The sequence below is a fragment of the Panulirus ornatus genome, chromosome 2 (assembly GCF_036320965.1).
Source record: "Panulirus ornatus isolate Po-2019 chromosome 2, ASM3632096v1, whole genome shotgun sequence".
In the NCBI taxonomy this organism is placed as follows: Eukaryota; Metazoa; Arthropoda; class Malacostraca; order Decapoda; family Palinuridae; genus Panulirus; species Panulirus ornatus.
Window position 1 is genome coordinate 68,729,377 of NC_092225.1, and position 25,055 is coordinate 68,754,431.

The 25,055-nt window shown below is 40.4% G+C and overlaps 1 protein-coding gene across 2 annotated transcripts in view; it reads left to right on the forward strand.

Annotated features, from left to right (window-relative positions):
- Positions 1-24,521, forward strand: part of LOC139756896 (SH3KBP1-binding protein 1) — a 90,406-nt gene extending 65,885 nt beyond the window's left edge. For both annotated transcript variants that reach the window (XM_071676804.1, XM_071676795.1), the window contains 7 exons: positions 328-531; positions 2,033-2,149; positions 4,728-4,867; positions 7,626-7,812; positions 12,810-12,906; positions 13,150-13,331; positions 23,012-24,521. In XM_071676804.1, coding sequence (XP_071532905.1) covers positions 328-531; positions 2,033-2,149; positions 4,728-4,867; positions 7,626-7,812; positions 12,810-12,906; positions 13,150-13,331; positions 23,012-23,382 — 1,298 coding nt within the window. In that variant the 3' untranslated portion in view covers positions 23,383-24,521. The remainder of the gene's footprint in view (positions 1-327; positions 532-2,032; positions 2,150-4,727; positions 4,868-7,625; positions 7,813-12,809; positions 12,907-13,149; positions 13,332-23,011) is intronic.
- The last annotated feature ends 534 nt before the right edge of the window (positions 24,522-25,055 follow it).

Here is a 25,055-nt window from a genome sequence, read left to right on the forward strand (position 1 = left end):
ATGGAAAATATATTAGAATGCTCTTAGTCACTGATACATATTCAGTAAATGTGATGCAAAGGATCAGAGAATATAAAAAATTGAATTCATTTAACAGCTTACTTGAATATCTTATAAATGAGTAAACAAAATTTCAACACCAGATTTGTATTCAACATCATAATGTTATTTGAATTATCCTTATTTTCGTACTTTTTCTTCCACATGGGTGAAAAAGAAGGATGACATTACAATACAGCTAGAAATGTAAAGGTTGAATCATGAGGTGTATTGACTTTTACACTAAATTCCTGACTTTGGCATCTTAACTTTACTATTTATTCACAGGGACTTTCAACCTTGGTGTTCCAGTGGAGTATCTCTTTTTCATTGGTTCACAACTTGTGGCACTGTCATCCGTTGGTAAAATTGGAGTGTGGCATGCAATGACACAACACTGGCAAATCCAAGAAGTGCTGCCCATTGCATCCTTCGACACTGCTGGCTCGTTTCTTCTCCTTGGATGTACAAATGGCTCTATTTATTATATAGGTGAGCTTACATTAATACACTAACACTTGTGTCAAGAAATTTTGGTCTGCATACATGTATATTGTTGCTAACTTTTGTTATTTTAAAGAGATGAATTTTTTTAAGATTTTAATCGTTGTATATAGTGAAATAAGTGAAGATTTTGTCTGCTTAAGTGGGAGATATGTATAAGTGAGCTAAGTGACGGTTAGCACTTGATGTACCTCATGTAGATGGAAATGCTGTTGATGATAATCTGTAGATAGAAACTTTGTGCCAGAGTCAGAAAGATGTACATTTTAGTTAGAAAACCCCTCTGTACAATTTATATCATTGGGATGATGTTACCCAGCTCCACTTGCATATGATTACAATGCAAGTGAAAAACATGCAGGAGGGTGAAAGGCGTGCAAGGAATAGGGTGAATTGGAACGATGTGGTATACCGGAGTCGACGTGCTGTCAATGGATTGAACCAGGGCATGTGAAGCGTCTGGGGTAAACCATGGAAAGTTCTGTGGGGCCCGGATGTGGAAAGGAAGCTATGGTTTCAGTGCATTATTACATGGCAGCTAGAGACTGAGTGTGAACGAATGTGGCCTTTGTTGTCTTTTCTTAGCGCTACCTTGCGCACATGAGGGGGAGGGGGTTGTTATTTCGTGTGGTGGGGTGGCGATGGAAATGAATGAAGGCAGGCAGTATGAATTATGTACATGTGTATATATGTATATGTCTGTGTGCATTACTACATGGCAGCTAGAGACTGAGTGTGAACGAATGTGGCCTTTGTTGTCTTTTCTTAGCGCTACCTTGCGCACATGAGGGGGAGGGGGTTGTTATTTCATGTGGTGGGGTGGCGATGGAAATGAATGAAGGCAGGCAGTATGAATTATGTACATGTGTATATATGTATATGTCTGTGTGTATATATATATGTATAAGTTGAGATGCATAGGTATGTATGTGTGCATGTGTGGACGTGTATGTATATACATATGTATGCGGGTGGGTTGGGCCATTCTTTTGTGTTTCCTTGCGCTACCTCGCTAACGCGGGAGACAGCGACAAAGCAAAATAAATATAAATAATATATATATATATATATATATATATATATATATATATATATATATATATATATATATATATATATTGGAAAAGATCACAATTTTGCGCGTGATCAAGATATTCCTATGAGTCCACGGGGAAAATGAAACACGATATGTTCCCAAGTGCACTCGTGTAATAATCACATCATCAGGGGAGACACAATAGAGAAATATAAGTCAGTTGATATACATCGAAGAGACAAAGCTAGGACGCCATTTGGTAAACATGTTTACATGTGTATTTAAGCAACCATCATCTTTTCATAACTAAACTCTTGATGGAAACTTTAGAAAGTCTTCATGTCATTATTGATTTTTCTTTATAAGAAGTGTTATCAGATTTTCTGATGGAAAACTCAGTATGATCAGTTTTATATCTGTATTTGGAATTGATTGAGACTTCTTTCCCCACAGATATGCAGAAGTTCCCCCTTCGGATGAAGGATAATGATTTATTAGTAACAGAACTCTACCATGATCCATCTAATGATATCATCACTGCTATTTCAGTATATCTAACACCAAAGACAAGTAAGACCCTTTGCTTCTATTTTTCAATTTTTTCTATGATGAATTGGATGATCTGGGCAAATCTGTGCCTTGGCCTGCCTACTTGAATCAAAGTTGGACACTGATATCAGTTGCAAAAGTCAGGTAATCATGCTGAGATGATTGTCAACAAGAATTTTGCAGCGAACTCAGAGTTTAGGCAGCTAACTACCAGCAGTGCTACCTTTACATTTCCCCAGTTGTTAGAATAGTTTTCATATGATTTGCTAGATATGGCTTTTAAGACTCACTTTCCCTTAACCCATGAAGTTCTCCCTTAAAACTGCCAAGATATCAGCAAGGTTGGCATACACATCAAAGAATGCCATTCATGTGTAATTTACGCCAAATAACATTGCTATGATTTTCCCTTATGGGCAGTGTGAGAAAACTACTAAAAAAACACTACTGTAATCACTTGTGTAAGATACCTTTGTGTTCTATTCATGATGTTACACCACCTCATTCCCCCAACTCAGCTGTCTTTACCAACAGCTCTTATTTTCATGAGGTTGCTGAGGAGTGCGTGAGATATTGGATTGTTGTAAGGGAACATTTTCTTCAGGAGAAGGAGACTAACAAGAAATGTGATGAACAGCATCTTAATTTCCAGACATCTTGGAGATATTATCAAATTGAAACACCTGGAGATAAAGATGCTCTCCATCACAACCATGGTTATTCTCTTTCTTCTGATGAGGAGAGGCTTCGCTTCAGTCTGTGTAAACTTGCTTATGCACAAGGTTTTCAACACTGAGAGATAGCTTTTATTTTATGATAAACAAACACAGATGCCTCTAAAGAAGATTGGTGCTTTGAAACAAACACAGAGATGAGGCAGTCGGAGATTGGTCTCCTCCTTTGAACTTGGCCCATATCACTATAGAGAAACTAATGGCATTATACACTGCCATCAAAGTACCTGTATGCACTACTTATTAGCTTTTGGTCATCAGAAATCGTCAAACCTAAGTCTTTTTCCTCACTTACAACATGAAGCTCAATGGAATAACTTTCTGTCTTCAAATATGTAACACTGTGTAATTGGTGATATCAAAATTACTTTGCCACTTGCAAGCCAAATTTATTCATTTGTGTCAGCTTGCTGTATTCAATTTCTGATATGGCTTTACTTTCCAAATTTTTTTTTTCAACTTTAGTTCGGGAATTTTGATATCTTGGATTGTAGCCCATTTTCATTGTCACCAGCATATGTAAAAGGAAATTAGTCTTATGGCTGATCCCTGTGGTATTCTGCTGGTTATATCTGACTAATCTTAGTCTTGAACATTAATCACTGCTCTGTTAGTTTATGGCCTGTCAGTAGATTATAGCCATTAGAAGGTGGAACCAGTGCAAGGACCTCCATAGAAGATTCTCCTAAATACTTCTCTCCAGGAGAGAATTCGCCCTTCTCTTTCCTTCTAATGTGTATTTTAGGTATTTTATTTCATCTAATAGATTCTCCTTCCTAATACATGTTGCACCTCTTTAATCTGGCACCCTGTTGTCCAGCAACTCCCATGGTCCAACACATTTTGAATCTGCCGCCATTAGTTATTAGTTTGTGAATCTGCCACTAATGGGCCAAAATCTGTTAACACTGCAGCCAAGCTAATTAACACCTAAGAGATCAAGAGGTGTAGATGGTGCTAGTGCTAATAAGCAGAAGCATAAATCATTATCTATGGTTGAAAAGGTGGAGTTGAAAAAAGCAGATAAAGGAACTTCTGTAAAGACTTTGTGTGAGTACTATAAGATTGAATCATCAATTGATTGTCAGTGGTGTATGACTTGGGGGTCTATTTCTGTTTTCCAGCATTTTCTGTGGTCTGGCAATGTTCTGGTCCCAAGGTCACTGGATGAAAGAGGTGCAACCTGTAGATAGGTTACTATGCTTCGGTACATCTACATGGATTAGGGCAAGTGAGGGAATCGACTCAACTATCAGCTTTGAGCATGTGAAAAGCATGATTTTAAACTAGACTTCTCATAGGCCCTAACCCCATCATACTGCCCACCTTCTCTTGTGGATATTGGATCACCTTCCAACATCCTTTGTGATCCAAGGCTAGGAGCTACGTAGGGAGTGAATGGAAGATTATGGTCATGGGATGTCATAGCTTGAATAGATTTTTCAGATTGCTCTTAAAATACATTATAGTCATGATTCTTTCATGCATTAAGTGTGATTAGCATTATCCTTTCTCACCTTAGGGTAATCTGACATCTTCAGAAAACAGCTACATGGGTGACAGCAAGCCATTTTCAAGCTTAAGGCCAACTTTTTGGAATAGTTGGTATTTATAACCTAACTGATGCTTGTCTCTAAAATCAAGATATATCTTAAGCTTTTCCAGTTCATGCCTCCTTTCTTCACAGAAATATAATTATATTGTTTGTCAGAGTTCACAAGAAATAATTTTTTTATCAGCCAAAATACATCATTCCACATGCTTTTTTTTTGATGTGGTATTATTTTCTTTCACGTATCGTCTTCGTAAAAATCTTAGCATGCATGATAAACCATTGTACCTTCTAAACTAGACATTCTTCGCAGATGTGTGTGGAAACTGGATTGAGATTGCATATGGCACCAGTTCTGGAACAGTAAGAGTTATTGTCCAACACCCAGAGACAGTTGGGCATGGGCCTCAACTTTTCCAAACTTTCACAGTCCACAGATTTCCAGTAACTAAGGTTAGCTATATGCCATATATCTCTGAATTAAGACAAGGGGACAAATGGGAACATCAGTGAAGGGGGCTAATGGGTGGGTGATAACAAGTAGTGGTGATGTGAGGAGATGGAGTGAGTATTTTGTAGGTTTGTTGAATGTGTTTGATGATAGAGTGGCAGATATAGGGTGTTTTGGTCGAGATGGTGTGCAAAGTGAGAGGGTTAGGTAGAATGGTTTGGTAAACAGAGAAGAGGTAGTAAAAGCTTTGCGGAAGATGAAAGCCGGCAAGGCAGTGGGTTTGGATGGTATTGGAGTGGAATTTATCAAAAAAGGGTGTGACTGTATTGTTGACTGGTTGGCAAGGTTATTTAATGTATGTATGACTCATGGTGAGGTGCCTGAGGATTGGTGGAATGCTTGCATAGTGCCATTGTACAAAGGCAAAGGGGATAAAAGTGAGTGCTCAAATTACAGAGGTATAAGTTTGTTGAGTATTCCTGGTAAATTATATGGGAGGGTATTGATTGAGAGGGTGAAGGCATGTACAGAGCATCAGATTGGGGAAGAGCAGTGTGGTTTCAGAAGTGGTAGAGGATGTGTGGATCAGGTGTTTGCTTTGAAGAATGTATGTGAGAAATACTTAGAAAGGCAAATGGATTTTTATGTAGCATTTATGGATCTGCAGAAGGCATATGATAAGAGTCAATAGAGATGCTCTGTGGAAGGTATTAAGAATATATGGTGTGGGAGGCAAGTTGTTAGAAGCAGTGAAAAGTTTTTATCGAGGATGTAAGGCATGTGTACGTGTAGGAAGAGAGGAAAGTGATTTGTTCTCAGTGAATGTTGGTTTGCGGCAGGGGTGCGTGATGTCTCCATGGTTGTTTAATTTGATTATGGATGGGGTTGTTAGGGAGGTGAATGCAAGTTTTGGAAAGAGGGGCAAGTATGCAGTCTGTTGTGGATGAGAGTGCTTGGGAAGTGAGTCAGTTGTTGTTTGCTGATGATACAGGGCTGGTGGCTGATTCATGTGAGAAACAGCAGAAGCTGGTGACTGAGTTTGGCAAAGTGTGTGAAAGAAGAAAGCTGAGAGTAAATGTGAATAAGAGCAAGGTTATTAGGTACAGTAGGGTTGAGGGACAAATCAGTTGGGAGGTAAGTTTGAATGGAGAAAAACTGGAGGAAGTGAAGTGTTTTAGATATCTGGGAGTGGATCTGGCAGCGGATGGAACCATGGAAGTGGAAGTGAATCATAGGGTGGGGGAGGGGGTGAAAGTTCTGGGAGCATTGAAGAATGTGTGGAAGTCGAGAACATTATCTCAGAAAGCGAAAATGGGTATGTTTGGAGAAATGGTGGTTCCAACAATGTTATATGATTGCGAGGCGTGGGCTATAGATAGAGTTGTACAGAGGAGGGTGGATGTGCTGGCAATGAGATGTTTGAAGACAATATGTGGGATGAGGTGGTTTGATTGAGCAAGTAATGAAAGGGTAAGAGAGATGTGTGGTAATAAAAAGTGTGGTTGAGAGAGCAGAAGAGGGTGTTTTGAAATGGTTTGGTCACATGGAGAGAATGAGTAAGGAAAGATTGACAAAGAGGATATATGTGTCAGAGGTGGAGGGAATGAGGAGAAGTGGGAGACCAAATTGGAGGTGGAAAGATGGAGTGAAAAAGATTTTGAGTGATCGGGGCCTGAACATGCAGGAGGGTGAAAGGCGTGCAAGGAGTAGAGTGAAATGGAACTAAGTGGTATACCAGGGTCGACGTGCTGTCAATGGATTGAACCAGGGCATGTGAAGCGTCTGGGGTAAACCATGGAAAGTTCTGTGGGGTCTGGATGTGGAAAGGGAGCTGTGGTTTTGGTGCATTATACATGACAGCTAGAGACTGAGTGTGAATGAATGTGGCCTTTGTTGTCTTTTCCCAGCACTACCTCACGCACATGCTGGGGGAGGAGGTTGTTATTTCATGTGTGGCGGGGTGGCAGTGGGAATAAATAAAGGCAGACAGTATGAATTATGTACATGTGTGTATATGTATATGTCTTTGTGTATATATATGTATACATTGAGATGTATGGGTATGTATCTTTGCATGTGTGGACGTGTATGTATATACATGTGTATGTAGGTGGGTTGGGCCATTCTTTTGTCTGTTTCCTTGAGCTACCTCGCTAACTGGATTAATCTCAACTATGTATCATCTAGAACTGATATATATACTTTAAGACTGAAGTTTAGCACATTGCGGTTAATACTTTATTCACAAGGTTTTCCCTTTATATTATTAAAGGCATTTTTAGTTTCTACTTCTGGTGCTGTACGTAATTTTGTTACCTCTTATTCACTAAATTTTTATTTATTACTCAGTGTAACTCACCAAAAATCTAATGAATATTTGCTGAGTAGGAATGAACGGTGCCGTGAAGAATTGAGACAGATATTTTTGCTCACAAAGTTGCTTTGGCAAGTATTCAACATGGGAGGGATTTAAAAGTGGGGATATAGTAAAAAAAAAAAAAAAAAAATATGGGGGGTTACGTCTTAATAAAGTAGAAACTATTCAAAAACAGAACAGTGGAAAACATCTCTAAATGAAAATACAGAGTTCAAGAATATGTACTTTACTAGTATCTGGGAAACATTGTCATTCCTCAAAAAAAAATTATTAGTCAGAGAAATTTACTTTTTTGCCTATTAATGCTTCCATGTTTGGCAGTTTTGTTTAAATAAGAGTAAATGTGAATTTAATGTAAAAAAAATTTTCTTCTCCATCTATAGGTAACCCTCTCAGAGAAATTGTTAATCAGTGTGTGCAGCGAGTATAACCACGTGCGTACTTGGTCTGTCACACGCTTCAGGGGTATGATATCCACACAGCCAGGATCAACACCTCTCTCCTCATACAAAATTCTCACTATTGATGAAGTTGATCCCAACATCTGTTATGCCATTGCTAATGATTGTGGTAAGTGTAGAAATATGAATAGAGAAATATATACATATCTACAAGTATAAAATCATTTGTTATTCGTTATTGTGTACTTTAACTTTGCACCTTTTAACACTTCACTTTCACATAGATTATGTCATTGCATGGTTTCCATTGCATGTTGTCACTGATACGAAAAATATTACCCTGTTATAACATTAAAATCTAGTTTTGCTCCTGCCTCTAGGAAGATTTGGTGAGGTGAGGGCTCAGGTAATAAAGTAATAACCCCTCTCACAGCCCCTGCAAATTTAAGGCATACTTCTCTGACTACATTTTATAGTGTGACTCTGCCACCAGTGAGAGAGTTGGCTGAGGTGGTAGTGTATTGGCCCCTCCCAACTGCCCCAGCTTGCTTGAGGAATAAGCAGTCCCTTACCCTTGGAGCAACCCATTTGGTAGCAGACTGTTGACAGCAGACGGCCAGGGTGGTACTACCATCCTGACTGATGAGCATTAAAGTGGTGCCTGGAACCATCTTACACTCTCCATGTTAGGATTGGTGGTCATACTTTCTGAATCATCAAACTGGGGCCTGCCATCTTCTTACAAGCACCATACACCTATTCAGACCTTGCTTATTTTTCCTCAAAGTACCCTTGCCCACTCCCGTCCACTGAAACATTTTTAAATTTCATCATGACAGAGTCCAAGAAATCTGTGGCCTATAGTCCCTGGTATCATGGGGTGCTACAGATCTCTGGGTTTCTACCTGACTCTGTTGCCAATGAAAGAGATGGCTCCGACATGTATGTATGTGTATGGGCATGTATGTATCCCTGGGGATAGGGGAGAAAGAATACTTCCCTTGCATTCCTCATGTGTCGTAGAAGGCGACTAAAGGGGACGGGAGCAGGGGGCTTGAAACCCTCCCCTCCTTGTATTTTAGCTTTCTAAAAGGGGAAACAGAAGGAGTCAAACGGGGAGTGCTCATCCTCCTCGAAGGCTCAGATTGGGGTGTCTAAATGTGTGTGGATGTAACCAAGATGAGAAAAAAGGAGAGATAGGTTGTATGTTTGAGGAAAGGAACCTGGATGTTTTGGTTCTTAGTGAAATGAAGCTCAAGGGTAAAGGGGAAGAGTGGTTTGGGAATGTCTTGGGAGTAAAGTCAGGGGTTAGTGAGAGGACAAGAGCAAGGGAAGGAGTAGCACTACTCCTGAAACAGGAGTGGTAGGAGTATGTGATAGAGTGTAAGAAAGTAAACTCTAGATTGATATGGGTAAAACTGAAAGTTGATGGAGAGAGGTGGGTGATAATTGGTGCATATGCACCTGGGCATGAGAAGAAAGATCACGAGAGGCAAGTGTTTTGGGAGCAGCTGAATGAGTGTGTTAGTAGTTTTGATGCATGAGACCAGGTTATAGTGATGGGTGATTTGAATGCAAAGGTGAGTAATGTGGCAGTTGAGGGAATTATTGGTATACATGGGGTGTTCAGTGTTGTAAATGGAAATGGTGAAGAACTTGTAGATTTATGTGCTGAAAAAGGACTGGTGATTGGGAATACCTGGTTTAAAAAGAGAGTATACATAAGTATACATATGTAAGTAGGAGAGATGGCCAGAGAGCGTTATTGGATTACGTGTTAATTGATAGGCACGTGAAAGAGAGACTTTTGGATGTTAATGTGCTGAGAGGTGCAACTGGAGGGATGTCTGATCATTATCTTGTGGAGGCAAAGGTCAAGATTTGTAGAGGTTTTCAGAAAAGAAGAGAGAATGTTGGGGTGAAGAGAGTGGTGAGAGTAAGTGAGCTTGAGAAAGAGACTTGTGTGAGGAAGTACCAGGAGAGACTGAGTACAGAATGGAAAAAGGTGAGAACAAAGGAGGTAAGGGGAGTGGGGGAGGAATGGGATGTATTTAGGGAAGCAGTGATGGCTTGCGCAGAAGGTGCTTGTGGCATGAGAAGCGTGGGAGGTGGACAGATTAGAAAGGGTAGTGAGTGGTGGGATGAAGAAGCAAGATTATTAGTGAAAGAGAAGAGAGAGAGGCATTTGGACAATTTTTGCAGGGAAATAATACAAATGAGTGGGAGATGTATAAAAGAAAGAGGCAGGAGGTCAAGAGAAAGGTGCAAGAGGTAAAAAAAAGGGCAAATGAGAGTTGGGGTGAGAGAGTATCATTAAATTTTAGGAAGAATAAAAAGATGTTTTGGAAGGAGGTAAATAAAGTGCATAAGACAAGGGAACAAATGGGAACTTCAGTGAAGGGGGCTAATGGGGAGGTGATAACAAGTAGTGGTGATGTGAGAAGGAGATGGAGTATTTTGAAGGCTTGTTGAATGTGTTTGATGATAGAGTGGCAGATATAGGGTGTTTTGGTCGAGATGGTGTGCAAAGTGAGAGGGTTAGGTAGAATGGTTTGGTAAACAGAGAGGAGGTAGTAAAAGCTTTGCGGAAGATGAAAGCCGGCAAGGCAGCGGGTTTGGATGGTATTGGAGTGGAATTTATCAAAAAAGGGTGTGACTGTATTGTTGACTGGTTGGTAAGGCTATTTAATGTATGTATGATTCATGGTGAGATGCCTGAGGATTGGCAGAATGCTTGCATAGTGCCGTTGTACAAAGGCAAGGGGGACAAAGGTGAGTGCTCAAATTACAGAGGTATAAATTTGTTGAGTATTCCTGGGAAATTATTTGGGAGGGTATTGATTGAGATGATGAAGGCACGTACAGAGCAGCAGATTGGGGAAGAGCAGTGTGGTTTCAGAAGTGGTAGAGGATGTGTGGATCAGGTGTTTGCTTTGAAGAATGTATGCGAGAAATACTTGGAAAAGCAAATGGATTTGTATGTAGCATTTATGGATTTGCAGAAGGCATATGATAAGAGTTGATAGAGATGCTCTGCAGATGGTATTAAAAATATATGGTGTGCGAGGCAAGTTGTTAGAACCAGTGAAAAGTTTTTATTGAGGATGTAAGGCATGTGTATGTGTAGGAAGAGAGGAAAGTGATTGGTTCTCAGTGAATGTAGGTTTGCGGCAGGGGTGTGTGATGTCTCCATGGTTGTTTAATTTGTTTATGGATGGGGTTGTTAGGGAGGTGAATGCAAGAGTTTTGGAAAGAGGGGCAAGTATGCAGTCTGTTGTGGATGAGAGAGCTTGGGAAGTGAGTCAGTTGTTCACTGATGATACAGCTCTTGTGGCTGATTCATGGGAGAAACTGCAGAAGCTGGTGACTGAGTTTGGTAAAGTGTGTGAAAAAAGAAAGTTGAGAGTAAATGTGAATAAGAGCAAGGTTATTAGGTACAGTAGGGTTGAGGGTCAAGTCAACTGGGAGGTAAGTTTGAATGGAGAAAAACTGGAGGAAGTGAAGTGTTTTAGATATCTGGGAGTGGATTTGGCAGCAGATGGAACCATGGAAGCGGAAGTGAATCATAGGGTGGGGGAGGGGGCGAAAATTCTGGGAGCCTTGAAGAATGTGTGGAAGTCGAGAACATTATCTCGAAAAGCAAAAATGGGTATGTTTGAGGGAATAGTGGTTCCAGCAATGTTGTATGGTCGCGAGGCGTGGGCTATGGATAGAGTTGTGCGCAGGAAGGTGGATGTGTTGGAAATGAGATGTTTTAGGACAATATGTGGTGTGAGGTGGTTTGATCGAGTAAGTAATAATAGGGTAAGAGAGATGTGTGGTAATAAAAAGAGTGTGGTTGAGAGAGCAGAAGAGGATGTTTTGAAATGGTTTGGTCACATGGAGAGAATGAGTGAGGAAAGATTGACCAAGAGGATATATGTGTCAGAGGTGGAGGGAATGAGGAGAAGTGGGAGACCAAATTGGAGGTGGAAAGATGGAGTGAAAAAGATTTTGAGTGATCGGGGCCTGAACATTCAGGAGGGTGAAAGGCGTGCAAGGAATAGAGTGAATTGGAACGATGTGGTATAGCGGGGTTGACGTGCTATCAGTTAATTGAACCAGGGCATGTGAAGTGTCTGGGGTAAACCATGGAAAGTTCTGTGGTGCCTGGATGTGGAAAGGGAGCTATGGCTTCGATGCATTATTACATGACAGCTAGAGACTGAGTGTAAATGAATGGGGCCTTTGTTGTCCTTTCCTAGTGCTACCTCGCACACATAAGGGGGAGAGGGGGTTGTTATTTCATGTGTGGCAAGGTGGCAATGGGAATGAATAAAGGCAGGCAGTATGAATTATGTACATGTGTATTTATGTATATGTCTGTGTGTGTATATATATGTATACGTTGAGATGTATAGGTATGTATATTTGCGTGTGTGGACATGTATGTATATACATGTGTATGTGGGTGGGTTGGGCCATTCTTTCATCTGTTTCCTTGCACTTCCTCACTAATGCGGGAGACAGCGACAAAGCAAAATGAAAAAAAAAATATGAGTGGATGGGACTTTGTTTCCTGGCACTACCTTGCTGATGCAGGAAATGGTGGTCAAGTATCATAAATAAAGAAATAATTATATTTAAGTTAAGACACGACCTTGATGTGGACTTTTGCCCATGACTGGAGCCTTCAGCATAAAAAAAAGGGGCCTGTGCTAATAGGACATTCTTTTGTTGTAGTGTTTAGACTAGCTTACCCCTCTCACCAGAGACAGTGATCCCACAAAAAGTAAAGATGGTTAAGATAGTAGCTTTGTAAATCTGACAAAACTGAAATACAAAGATTGAAATTCCCTTATCCCTGATGTTTTAAATGCGAATTAACACGGATTTTAACATAATGTTTTATGTTACCATCGATATTATATTGTATGTTAAGGCCATCTCCACCACCAGTGATTGTCTACATATATTTTTCATTTAGAATTCATTGTAAACAAAGGTTTGTCATGTCAATAATGCTAGCCTGTTTATGGTGTTCAAGTAATTCATGGATTGTTAAAAGTGCTTACTTGATGACAACGTAAAATTTCTTCACGGATTGTTAAAAGTGCATACGAGATAACGTAACATTTCTTCTTGGATTGTTAAAAGTGCATACGTGATGACAACATAACATTTCAGGGCCCTATGGAGAGCAAGATGATGAGCAGGTGTTTATCCAGAAAGTTGTACCTGAGACAGATCAGCTGTTTGTTCGTCTTGCCAGCAATGGAAAGAGGTAAGATTCCATAGGATTTTCATATGAATTGTGAAAGTTTATTTAACATGAACATCTCTCTCTCAGCAGCATTTACATTCTTCCTGATTATGTCACCGTAATGCCAAGGTTTGTAATACATTTGACTAAGAAAAATCATGTTCCTGATACAAGATTTTGTTCACTCCTTGGACAATCCCATGCATTAATATATCGAAGCTTGTAAATTTATATGCCACTTTCTAATTTCATTAAATTTTACAGAGTATGTGTCATAAAATCTGTGGATTCTACTACAATTAGCGGCTTCTGTGTACATGAATGTGAAGGAAGCAGTCGAATGGGGTCCAGGCCTAGGAGATATATATTTACTGGTCACTCCAATGGAGCTATTCAGATGTGGGATCTCACTACTGCCCTTGAGTTAAGTAACAAAGGGGATACAGGTGAGTGATGTTATGTAAGGAAGCAGTTTAAATAATGGTCAGGTAGAAAATAAGGCAGATATATTTTTGTAAAGTAAAACGTACAAGAAGTAGAGATGGGTTGCAGAAGAGATGGCTAAATAAGGTAAAGGAAATGAAATGAGCTTGGGATATTTGAGATGATCTTATATGAATGATTTGGGATTGGATGCAGTCATTAAGGTTAAACAAAACAAAAAATTATTACATGCAGAATTTAAATCAGAGACCACAAGTTCTATTGGCCTACTAAAAACAGAAGAGGGCACCTACATTGATGATTGCCAGGGGAAGAGTGTGATAAGAAATCAATATGAATTAGTATTTACCAAGTCAAAAATCACATTAAAGATAAATTACTTGGCAGACTTCTCCCTAAACAGCAATTCCCATCTTACAACAGATCTCATGATCACACCACAGTACTTTAAGAGGGCAAAATACTGCTAGCATAAGCACTAAACATCCTCAGGCCAAAAAGTTTGGACTCTGGTATCAACTCCAAGAGATTGAAAGTGACTTACATTGCCATCTCCACAAAGCAGGAGCAAAACAGTGCCCAGAACTAACAGACTGATGATAGTAGTGACAGTGCACTGTGTTAGGAGATGCTGAAGACACAAATTGATTAACTATATGGAATCAGATAATTTACATAACTCACGACAGCATAGTTGCTTGATCTCTGTGATAGATTTGTAGAGGTGCTGGTGAGCAAACAGAATGTTGGGATATATATACAGATTTTGCAAAACCATTTATATATGTATTATATATGTATTGATGACTGGTTAGTAAGGTTATTCAATGTATGTATGACTCATGGTGAGGTGCCTGAGGATTGGCGGAATGCTTGCATAGTGCCATTCTCCAAAGGCAAAGGGGATAAAAGTGAGTGCTCAAATTACAGAGGTATAAGTTTCGTGAGTATTCCTGGGAAATTATATGGGAGGGTATTGATTGAGAGGGTGAAGGCATGTACAGAGCATCAGACTGGGAAGAGCAGTGTGGTTTCAGAAGTGGTAGAGGATGTGTGGATCAGGTGTTTGCTTTGAAGAATGTATGTGAGAAATACTTAGAAAAGCAAATGGATTTGTATATAGCATTTATGGATCTAGAGAAGGCATATGATAAGAGTTGATAGAGATGCTCTGTGGAGGGTATTAAGAATATATGGTGTGGGAGGCAAGTTGTTAGAAGCAGTGAAAAGTTTTTATCGAGGATGGAAGGCATGTGTACGTGTAGGAAGAGAGGAAAGTGATTGGTTTTCAGTGAATGTAGCTTTGCAGCAGGGGTGTGTGATGTCTCCATGGCTGTTTAATTTGTTTATGGATGGGGTTGTTAGGGAGGTGAATGCAAGAGTTTTGGAAAGAGAGGCAAGTATGCAGTTTTTTGTGGATGAAAGAGCTTGGGAAGTGAGTCAGTTGTTGTTCGCTGAAGAATGTGAGAAACTGCAGAAGCTGGTGACTGAGTTTGGTAAAGTGTGTGAAAAAAGAAAGTTGAGAGTAAATGTGAATAAGAGCAAGGTTATTAGGTACAGTAGGGTTGAGGGACAAGTCAATTGGGAGGTAATTTTGAATGGAGAAAAACTGGAGGAAGTGAAGTGTTTTAGATATCTGGGAGTGGATTTGGCAGCGGATGGAACCATGGAAGTGGAAGTGAATCATAGGGTGGGGGAGGGGGCGAAAGTTCTGGGAGCGTTAAAGAATGTGTGGAAGTTCAGAAAATTATCTCGGAAAGCAAAAAAGGGTATGTTTGAAGGAATAGTGGTTCCAACAATGTTATATGGTTGCTAGGCGTGGGCTATGGATAGAGTTTTGCAGGGGAGGGTGGATGTGCTGGAAATGAAATCTTTGAGGACAATATGTGGTGTGAGGTGGTTTGATCGAGCAAGTAGTAATAGGGTAAGAGAGATATGTGGTAATAAAAAGAGAGTGGGTGAGAGAGCAAAAGAGGATGTTTTGAAATGGTTTGGTCACATGGAGAGAATGAGAGAGGAAAGATTGACCAAGAGAATATATGTGTCAGAGGTGGAGGGAACGAGGAGAAGTGGGAGACCAAATTGGAGGTGGAAAGATGGAGTGAAAAAGATTTTGAGTGATCAGGGCCTGAACATACAGGAGGGTGAAAGGCGTGCAAGGAATAGAGTGAATTGGAACGATGTGGTATACCGGGGTCGACGTACTGTCAATGGATTGAACCAGGGCATGTGAAGCATCAGGGGTAAACCATGGAAAGCTCTGCGGGGCCTGGATGTGGAAAGGGAGCTGTGGTTTCGGTGCATTATTACATGACAGCTAGAGACTGAGTGTGAACGAATGTGGCCTTTGTTGTCTTTTCTTAGTGCTACCTTGCGCACATGAGGGGGAGGGGGTTGTTATTTCATGTGTGGCGGGGTGGCGATGGAAATGAAAGAAGGCAGACAGTATGAATTATGTACATGTGTATATATGTATATATCTGTGTGTATATATATATGTATAAGTTGAGATGCATAGGTATGTATGTGTGCATGTGTGGACGTGTATGTATATACATATGTATGTGGGTGGGTTGGGCCATTCTTTTGTCTGTTTCCTTGCACTACCTCGCTAACACGGGAGACAGCGACAAAGCAAAATAAATATAAATAAATAATATATATATATATATATATATATATATATATATATATATATATATATAGAGTGAATTGGAGCGATGTGGTATACCGGGGTTGACGTGCTGTCAGTGGATTGAATCAAGGCATGTGTATGGGGGTGGGTTGGGCCATTTCTTTCGTCTGTTTCCTTGCGCTACCTCGCAAACGCAGGAGACAGCGACAAAGCAAAAGAAAAAAAAAAATATATATATATTTTTTTTTATACTTTGTCGCTGTCTCCCGCGTTTGCGAGGTAGCGCAAGGAAACAGACAAAAGAAATGGCCCAACCCCCCCCCATACACATGTATATACATACGTCCACACACGCAAATATACATACCTACACAGCTTTCCATGGTTTACCCCAGACGCTTCACATGCCTTGATTCAATCCACTGACAGCACGTCAACCCCAGTATACCACATCGCTCCAATTCACTCTATTCCTTGCCCTCCTTTCACCCTCCTGCATGTTCAGGCCCCGATCACACAAAATCTTTTTCACTCCATCTTTCCACCTCCAATTTGGTTTCCCTCTTCTCCTTGCTCCCTCCACCTCCGACACATATATCCTCTTGGTCAATCTTTCCTCACTCATCCTCTCCATGTGCCCAAACCACTTCAAAACACCCTCTTCTGCTCTCTCAACCACGCTCTTTTTATTTCCACACATCTCTCTTACCCTTACGTTACTCACTCGATCAAACCACCTCACACCACACATTGTCCTCAAACATCTCATTTCCAGCACATCCATCCTCCTGCGCACAACTCTATCCATAGTTCACGCCTTGCAACCATACAACATTGTTGGAACCACTATTCCTTCAAACATACCCATTTTTGCTTTCCGAGATAATGTTCTCGACTTCCACACATTCTTCAAGGCCCCCAGAATTTTCGCCCCCTCCCCCACCCTATGATCCACTTCCGCTTCCATGGTTCCATCCGCTGCCAGATCCACTCCCAGATATCTAAAACACTTCACTTCCTCCAGTTTTTCTCCATTCAAACTCACCTCCCAATTGACTTGACCCTCAACCCTACTGTACCTAATAACCTTGCTCTTATTCACATTTACTCTTAACTTTCTTCTTCCACACACTTTACCAAACTCAGTCACCAGCTTCTGCAGTTTCTCACATGAATCAGCCACCAGCGCTGTATCATCAGTGAACAACAACTGACTCACTTCCCAAGCTCTCTCATCCCCAACAGACTTCATACTTGCCCCTCTTTCCAAAACTCTTGCATTTACCTCCCTAACAACCCCATCCATAAACAAATTAAACAACCATGGAGACATCACACACCCCTGCCGCAAACCTACATTCACTGAGAACCAATCACTTTCCTCTCTTCCTACACGTACACATGCCTTACATCCTCGATAAAAACTTTTCACTGCTTCTAACAACTTTCCTCCCACACCATATATTCTTAATACCTTCCACAGAGCATCTCTATCAACTCTATCATATGCCTTCTCCAGATCCATAAATGCTACATACAAATCCATTTGCTTTTCTAAGTATTTCTCACATACATTCTTCAAAGCAAACACCTGATCCACACATCCTCTACCACTTCTGAAACCACACTGCTCTTCCCCAATCTGATGATCTGTACATGCCTTCACCCTCTCAATCAATACCCTCCCATATAATTTACCAGGAATACTCAACAAACTTATACCTCTGTAATTTGAGCACTCACTCTTATCCCCTTTGCCTTTGTACAATGGCACTATGCACGCATTCCGCCAATCCTCAGGCACCTCACCATGAGTCATACATACATTAAATAACCTTACCAACCAGTCAACAATACAGTCACCCCCTTTTTTAATAAATTCCACTGCAATACCATCCAAACCTGCTGCCTTGCCGGCTTTCATCTTCCGCAAAGCTTTTACTACCTCTTCTCTGTTTACCAAATCATTTTCCCTAACCCTCGCACTTTGCACACCACCTCGACCAAAACACCCTATATCTGCCACTCTATCATCAAACACATTCAGCAAACCTTCAAAATACTCACTCCATCTCCTTCTCACATCACCACTACTCGTTATCACCTCCCCATTTGCGCCCTTCACTGAAGTTCCCATTTGCTCCCTTGTCTTATGCACTTTATTTACCTCCTTCCAGAACATCTTTTTATTCTCCCTAAAATTTAATGATACTCTCTCACCCCAACTCTCATTTGCCCTTTTTTTCACCTCTTGCACCTTTCTCTTGACCTCCTCTCTCTCTCTCTCTCTCTCTCTCTCTCTCTCTCTCTCTCTCTCTCTCTATATATATATATATATATATATATATATATATATATATATATATATATATATATATATATTTTTTTTTTCAAACTATTCGCCATTTCCCGCATTAGCGAGGTAGCGTTAAGAACAGAGGACTGGGCCTTTGAGGGAATACCCTCACCTGGCCCAATTCTCTGTTCCTTCTTTTGGAAAACTAAAAAAAAAAAAAAAAAAAGAGAGAGGGGAGGATTTCCAGCCCCCCGCTCCCTCCCCTTTTAGTCGCCTTCTACAACACGCAGGGAATACATGGGAAGTATTCTTAATCCCCTATCCCCAGGGATAATATATATATATATATATATATATATATATATATATATATATATATATATATATATATATATATATATATATTTCATTTATTTTGCTTTGTCGCTGTCTCCCACGTTACTGAGGTAGTGCAAGGAAACAGACAAAAGAATGGCCAAACCCACCCACATACACATGTATATACATACACGTCCACACACACAAATATACATACCTATACATCTCAACGTATACTTACATATACACAGACATATACATATATACACATGTACATAATTCATACTGTCTTCCTTTATTCATTCCCATCACCACCCCGCCACACATGATATGGGTAAAACTGAAAGTGGATGGAGAGAGATAAGTGATTATTGGTGCATATGCACCTGGCCATGAGAAGAAAGTGTTTTGGGAGCAGATGAGTGAGTGTGTTAGTAGTTTTGATACACGAGACCAGGTTAGAATGATGGGTGATTTGAATGCAAAGGTGAGTAATGTGGCAGTTGAGGGAATAATTGGTGTACATGGGGTGTTCAGTGTTGTAATTGGAAATGATGAAGAGCTTGTAGATTTATGTGCTGAAAAAGGACTGGTGATTGGGAATACCTGGTTTAAAAAGAGAGATATACATAAGAATACGCATGTAAGTAGGAGATGGCCAGTGAGCGTCACTGGATTACGTGTTAATTGATAGGCGTGCGAAAGAGAGACTTTTGCATGTTAATGTGATGAGAGGTGCAACTAGAGGGATGTCTGATCATAAAGAGTGGTGAGAGTAAGTGAACTTGGGAAAGAGACTTGTGTGAGGAAGTACCAGGAGAGACAGAGTACAGAATGGAAGAAGGTGAGAACAAAGGACGTAAGGGGAGTGGGGAAGGAATGGGATGTATTTAGGGAAGCAGTGATGGCTTGCACAAAAGATGCTTGTGGCATGAGAAGCATGGGAGGTGGGCAGATTAGAAAGGGTAGTGAGTGGTGGGATGAAGAGAGAGGCATTTGGACAATTTTTGCAAATGACTGGGAGATGTATAAAAGAAAGAGGCAGGAGGTCAAGAGGTGAAAAAGAGGGCAAATGAGAGTTGGGGTGAGAGAGTATCATCAAATTTTAGGGACAATAAAAAGATGTTTTGGGAGGAGGTAAATAAAGTGCGTAAGACAAAGGAACAATTGGGATCTTCAGTGAAGGGGGCAAGTGGGGAGGTGATAACAAGTAGTGGTCATGTGAGAAGGAGATGGAGTGAGTATTTTGAAGGTTTGTTGAATGTGTTTGATGATAGAGTGGCAGATATAGGGTGTTTTGGTCAAGGTGGTGTGGAAAGTGAGAGGGTTAGGGAAAATGATTTGGTAAACAGAGAAGAGGTAGTAAAAGCTTTGTGGAAGATGAAAGCCGGCAAGGCAGCGGGTTTGGATGGTATTGTAGTGGAATTTGTTAAAAAAGGGTGTGACTGTATTGTTGACTGGTTGGTAAGGTTTTTTAATGTATGTATGACTCGTGGTGAGGTGCCTGAGGATTGGCGGAATGCTTGCATAGTGCCATTGTACAAAGGCAAAGGGGATAAAAGTGAGTGCTCAAATCACAGAGGTATAAGTTTGTTGAGCATTACTGGGAAATTATATGGGAGGGTATTGATTGAGAAGGTTAAGGCATGTACAGAGCATCAGATTGGGGAAGAGCAGTGTGGTTTCAGAAATGGTAGAGGATGCGTGGATCACGTGTTTGCTTTGAAGAATGTATGTGAGAAATACTTGGAAAAGCAAATGGATTTGTATGTAGCATTTATGGATCTAGAGAAGGCATATGATAAGAGTTGATAGAGATGCTCTGTGGAGGGTATTAAGAATATATGGTGTGGGAGGCAAGTCGTTAGAAGCAGTGAAAAGTTTTTATCGAGGATGTAAGGCATGTGTACGTGTAGGAAGAGAGGAAAGTGATTGGTTCTCAGTGAATGTAGGTTTGTGGCAGGGGTGTGTGATGTCTCCATGGTTGTTTAATTTGTTTATGGATGGGGTTGTTAGGGAGGTGAATGCAAGAGTTTTGGAAAGAGGGGCAAGTATGAAGTCTGTTGTGGATGAGAGAGCTTGGGAAGTGAGTCAGTTGTTGTTCGCTGGTGATACAGCACTGGTGGCTGATTCGTGTGAGAAACTGCAGAAGCTGGTGACTGAGTTTGGTAAAGTGTGTGAAAGAAGAAAGCTGAGAGTAAATGTGAATAAGAGCAAGGTTATTAGGTACAGTAGGGTTGAGGGTCAAGTCAATTGGGAGGTAAGTTTGAATGGAGAAAAACTGGAGGAAGTAAAGTGTTTTAGATATCTGGGAGTGGATCTGGCAGCGGATGGAACCATGGAAGCGGAAGTGAATCATAGGGTGGGGGAGGGGGCGAAAATCCTAGGAGCCTTAAAGAATGAGTGGAAGTCGAGAACATTATCTCGGAAAGCTAAAATGGGTATGTTTGAAGGAATAGTGGTTCCAGCAATGTTGTATGGTTGCGAGGCGTGGGCTATGGATAGAGTTGTGCGCAGGAGGGTGGATGTGCTGGAAATGAGATGTTTGAGGACAATGAGTGGTGTGAGGTGGTTTGATCGAGTAAGTAATGTAAGGGTAAGAGAGATGTGTGGAAATAAAAAGAGTGTGGTTGAGAGAACAGAAGAGGGTGTTTTGAAATGGTTTGGGCACATGGAGGGAATGAGAGAGGAAAGATTGACCAAGAGGATATATGTGTCGGAGGTGGAGGGAACGAGGAGAAGTGGGAGACCAAATTGGAGGTGGAAAGATGGAGTGAAAAAGATTTTGTGTGATCGGGGCCTGAACATGCAGGAGGGTGAAAGGAGGGCAAGGAATAGAGTGAATTGGATCGATGTGGTATACCGGGGTTGACGTGCTGTCAGTGGATTGAATCAGGGCATGTGAAGCATCTGGGGTAAACCATGGAAAGTTGTGTGGGGCCTGGATGTGGAAAGGGAGCTGTGGTTTCAGGCATTATTGCAAGACAGCTAGAGACTGAGTGTGAATGAATGGGGCCTTTTGTTGTCTTTTCCTAGTGCTACCTCGCACACATGAGGGGGAAGGGGGATGGTATTCCATGTGTGGCGAGGTGGCGATGGGAATGAATAAAGGCAGACAAGTGTGAATTGTGTGCATGGGCATATATGTATGTGTCTGTGTGTGTATATATATGTGTACATTGAGATGTATGGGTATGTATATTTGTGTGTGTGGACATGTATGTATATACATTGTGTATGGGGGTGGGTTGGGCCATTTTCTTTCGTCTGTTTCCTTGCGCTACCTCGCAAACGCGGGAGACAGCGACAAAGCAAAAATATATATATATATATATATATAATTCATACTGTCTGCCCTTATTCATTCCCATCGCCACCCTGCCACACATGAAATGAAAACCCCATCCCCCCCCCTGCATGTGCGTGAGGTAGCGCTAGGAAAAGACATCAAAGGCCACATTCGTTCACCAGGGTTGACGTGCTGTCAATGGATTGAACCAGGGCATATGAAGCGTTTGGGGTAAACCATGGAAAGTTCTGTGGGGCCTGGATGTGGAAAGGGAGCTGTGGTTTCAGTGCATTATTACATGACAGCTAGAGACTGAGTGTGAACGAATGGGGCCTTTGGTGTCTTTTCCTAGCGCTACCTCGCACACATGAGGGGGAAGGGGTTGTTATTCCATGTGTGGCGAGGTGGCGATGGGAACAAATAAAGGCAGACAGTATGAATTATGTACATGTCTGTGTGTGTATATATATGTGTACATTGAGATGTATAGGTATGTATATTTGCGTGTATGGACGTGTATGTATATACATGTGTATGTGGGCAGGTTGGGCCATTCTTTCGTCTGTTTCCTTGTGCTACCTCACTAACGCGGGAGACGGCGACAAAGCAAAATAAAAAATAAATATGTATATCTGTGTATATATATATATATATATATATATATATATGTGTATGTGGGTGGGTTGGGCCATTCTTTCATCTGTTTCCTTGCACTACCTCACTAACGTGGGAGACAGTGACAAAGTATAATAAAATAAAATAATGTGTATGTGAGTGGATGTGCCATTCTTCGTCTGTCTCTTGGTGCTACCTCGCTGATGCAGGAAACAGCATTCAAGTATGATAAAAAAAAATAAATATAGTATTCTCTGTCAAACCTGCTATTTTCATATTATCTTTTAGATTTATTCCTTAAGTAAGAAGATGAAAGAGCATCATTACATAAGTGCAGTATTCAGTAGTTTACCGATTATTTAAAGTTAGCATTTTATGATTTGTTCATATTTGTTTTCTGTTTCCCCAGTTAGCAAGTTAATGTGAGGAACAGACAAAGAAATGGCCTCATTTGCTTACATCCACTTTCTATCTGTCATGTGTAATGCACCAAAACCTTAGCCCTTTAATCACATTTTTTCTGTTTAAGGAGCAATTGTTAACGGTGGTCCAGAGCCAGCAGAACTTCTGCGCCTCCTAGATGTTTGTGACCTGAGCAATTCTTATTGCACTACCCCCTGCTTATCACCTTCTCCACTCACACCTGCTAATATGCCACCACCACATCAGCGTCCATTTCCAAATGCAAGCCATCTTCATCATGGATCAAATTCTCATATACACCAGCCCAGCACTAATTACATAGCAAGCCCTTCTACAAGTGGAGCACCGCAGGTTCATCCTGGTCCTCTATTAAAACCAGCAAATGTGGCTTTTCTCTCTCATAATCAGGCTTCATCAACAAGGAACAATCCTCCTAATACTTCCAATGATGATGAGGATGAAGGGACTGCTTGTTGATGGTTTACATCAGATATTGTTGTCAGAGTAGCTCAAAAGATGGTTAAGTGACTAAAGAATAATCATGATTCAAGAGTACATCTTTGCCACAATAAAACAGGGGGCAACATTACAATTTAAATACTATTCAAAACCAGGTGAGTTAGTTTGGGTGAAATATTATTTGGTTAGCAAGTTCACACATGGGATATTAGACATCCCTACTCCAAAATCAATACTCAGATAGGTGCATAATAGTATTCATTTGATCCATCCTATGTTGTGGGATTGGAGGTAATGGTGATAGGGTATTGCATTTTTAATAAATACAGTGTGTATAGCTATAGAATTCCTTGTACAAAATTCAGAATATGTAGAAAATATTTGTGAATTTAAAATATCTTTCCACAAAGGTCCTTAAGTCCAGTTTTGAATCTCTTAACATAAACCATGCTGGACAACTTAAGGACTGAGATGTATCTCAACAAAATGTATAGTCATCTCATGGTTGTATGTTTAGCATACAGAAATGTAGTATGGATACCTTTATATGAGTAAATTGCAGTATGTTGAGCATGCTGCATCACTAGTATCATATGTAGACCATGCTATATATCTAGCATATTTTGAGCAAATTCGTTCATTCTGTACTAAAAATAGAATACATGTCTGTTTTATAATTTCAGTATGCACCATTCACACTTTATTAATCCTCTATTTATAGTGATGTAATCATCACTTCATTATGTTCAGCTTATTACTTTAACTTTGTTAATGTGTTCAGCATGTCATATGTTCTTTATGCTGCACACACTGTAGTAAACTGTGATATATGCAGCATACAAGGAGATACATAATATAGCTGTTGTATGAATAATAATAGCAACATGTTCTACCTGTTTTATATTTCAATCAAGTATGCTGTTTCCCCCACAGCACACTAAGGTGGTCTGTACAGAATCTCTTTCAGGCATCTTCAGCTTAATAATGATAGTACTCAATACATGTCGTTATAGGAATGGAATTAAGGAATAGGTTGTGCAAGGTGAAGCCAGCGTTTTCTATTATGTTTGGGTGTTGTAGTAAAGGATAGCAACATTTTTTTTAAATATAAATCAGTGTTATGTCATGGAATAAAAGTTATTTATATTTTTTTCTGAGACACACAGCTTATTAACCTTGAAATATGGCATTTATTCATTCTCGGATAAACCCATAAAATTAATGTTTTTTCATACTTGACCACCATTTCCAACACAAGCGAAGCAGCACCAAGAAAGACACGTCCACTCCAGTTTGGTTTCCCACTTCTTGTTCCCTCCACCTCTGACATATACTCTCACTCCTCATGCCCAAACCATTTCGACACACCCTCTTCAGCTCTCTCAACCATACTCTTTTTATTTCAGTACATCTCTCTTACCCCTTCATTACTTAAACAAACTACCTTACACCACGTATTGTCCTCAAACGTTTAACTTCTAACACATTCCCCCTCTTTGCAACCCTATAATATTGTTGGAACCACTATTCCTTCAAACATATCCATTTTTGCTCTGAGTTAATGTTCTCTCTCTCAACACATTCTTCATCGCTCCCAGAACCTTCGTCCCCTCCCCCACCCTATGCCTCCATGCTTCCATTCACTGCCAAGTCCAGTCCTAGGTATCTAAAACAATTCACTTCAATTTTTT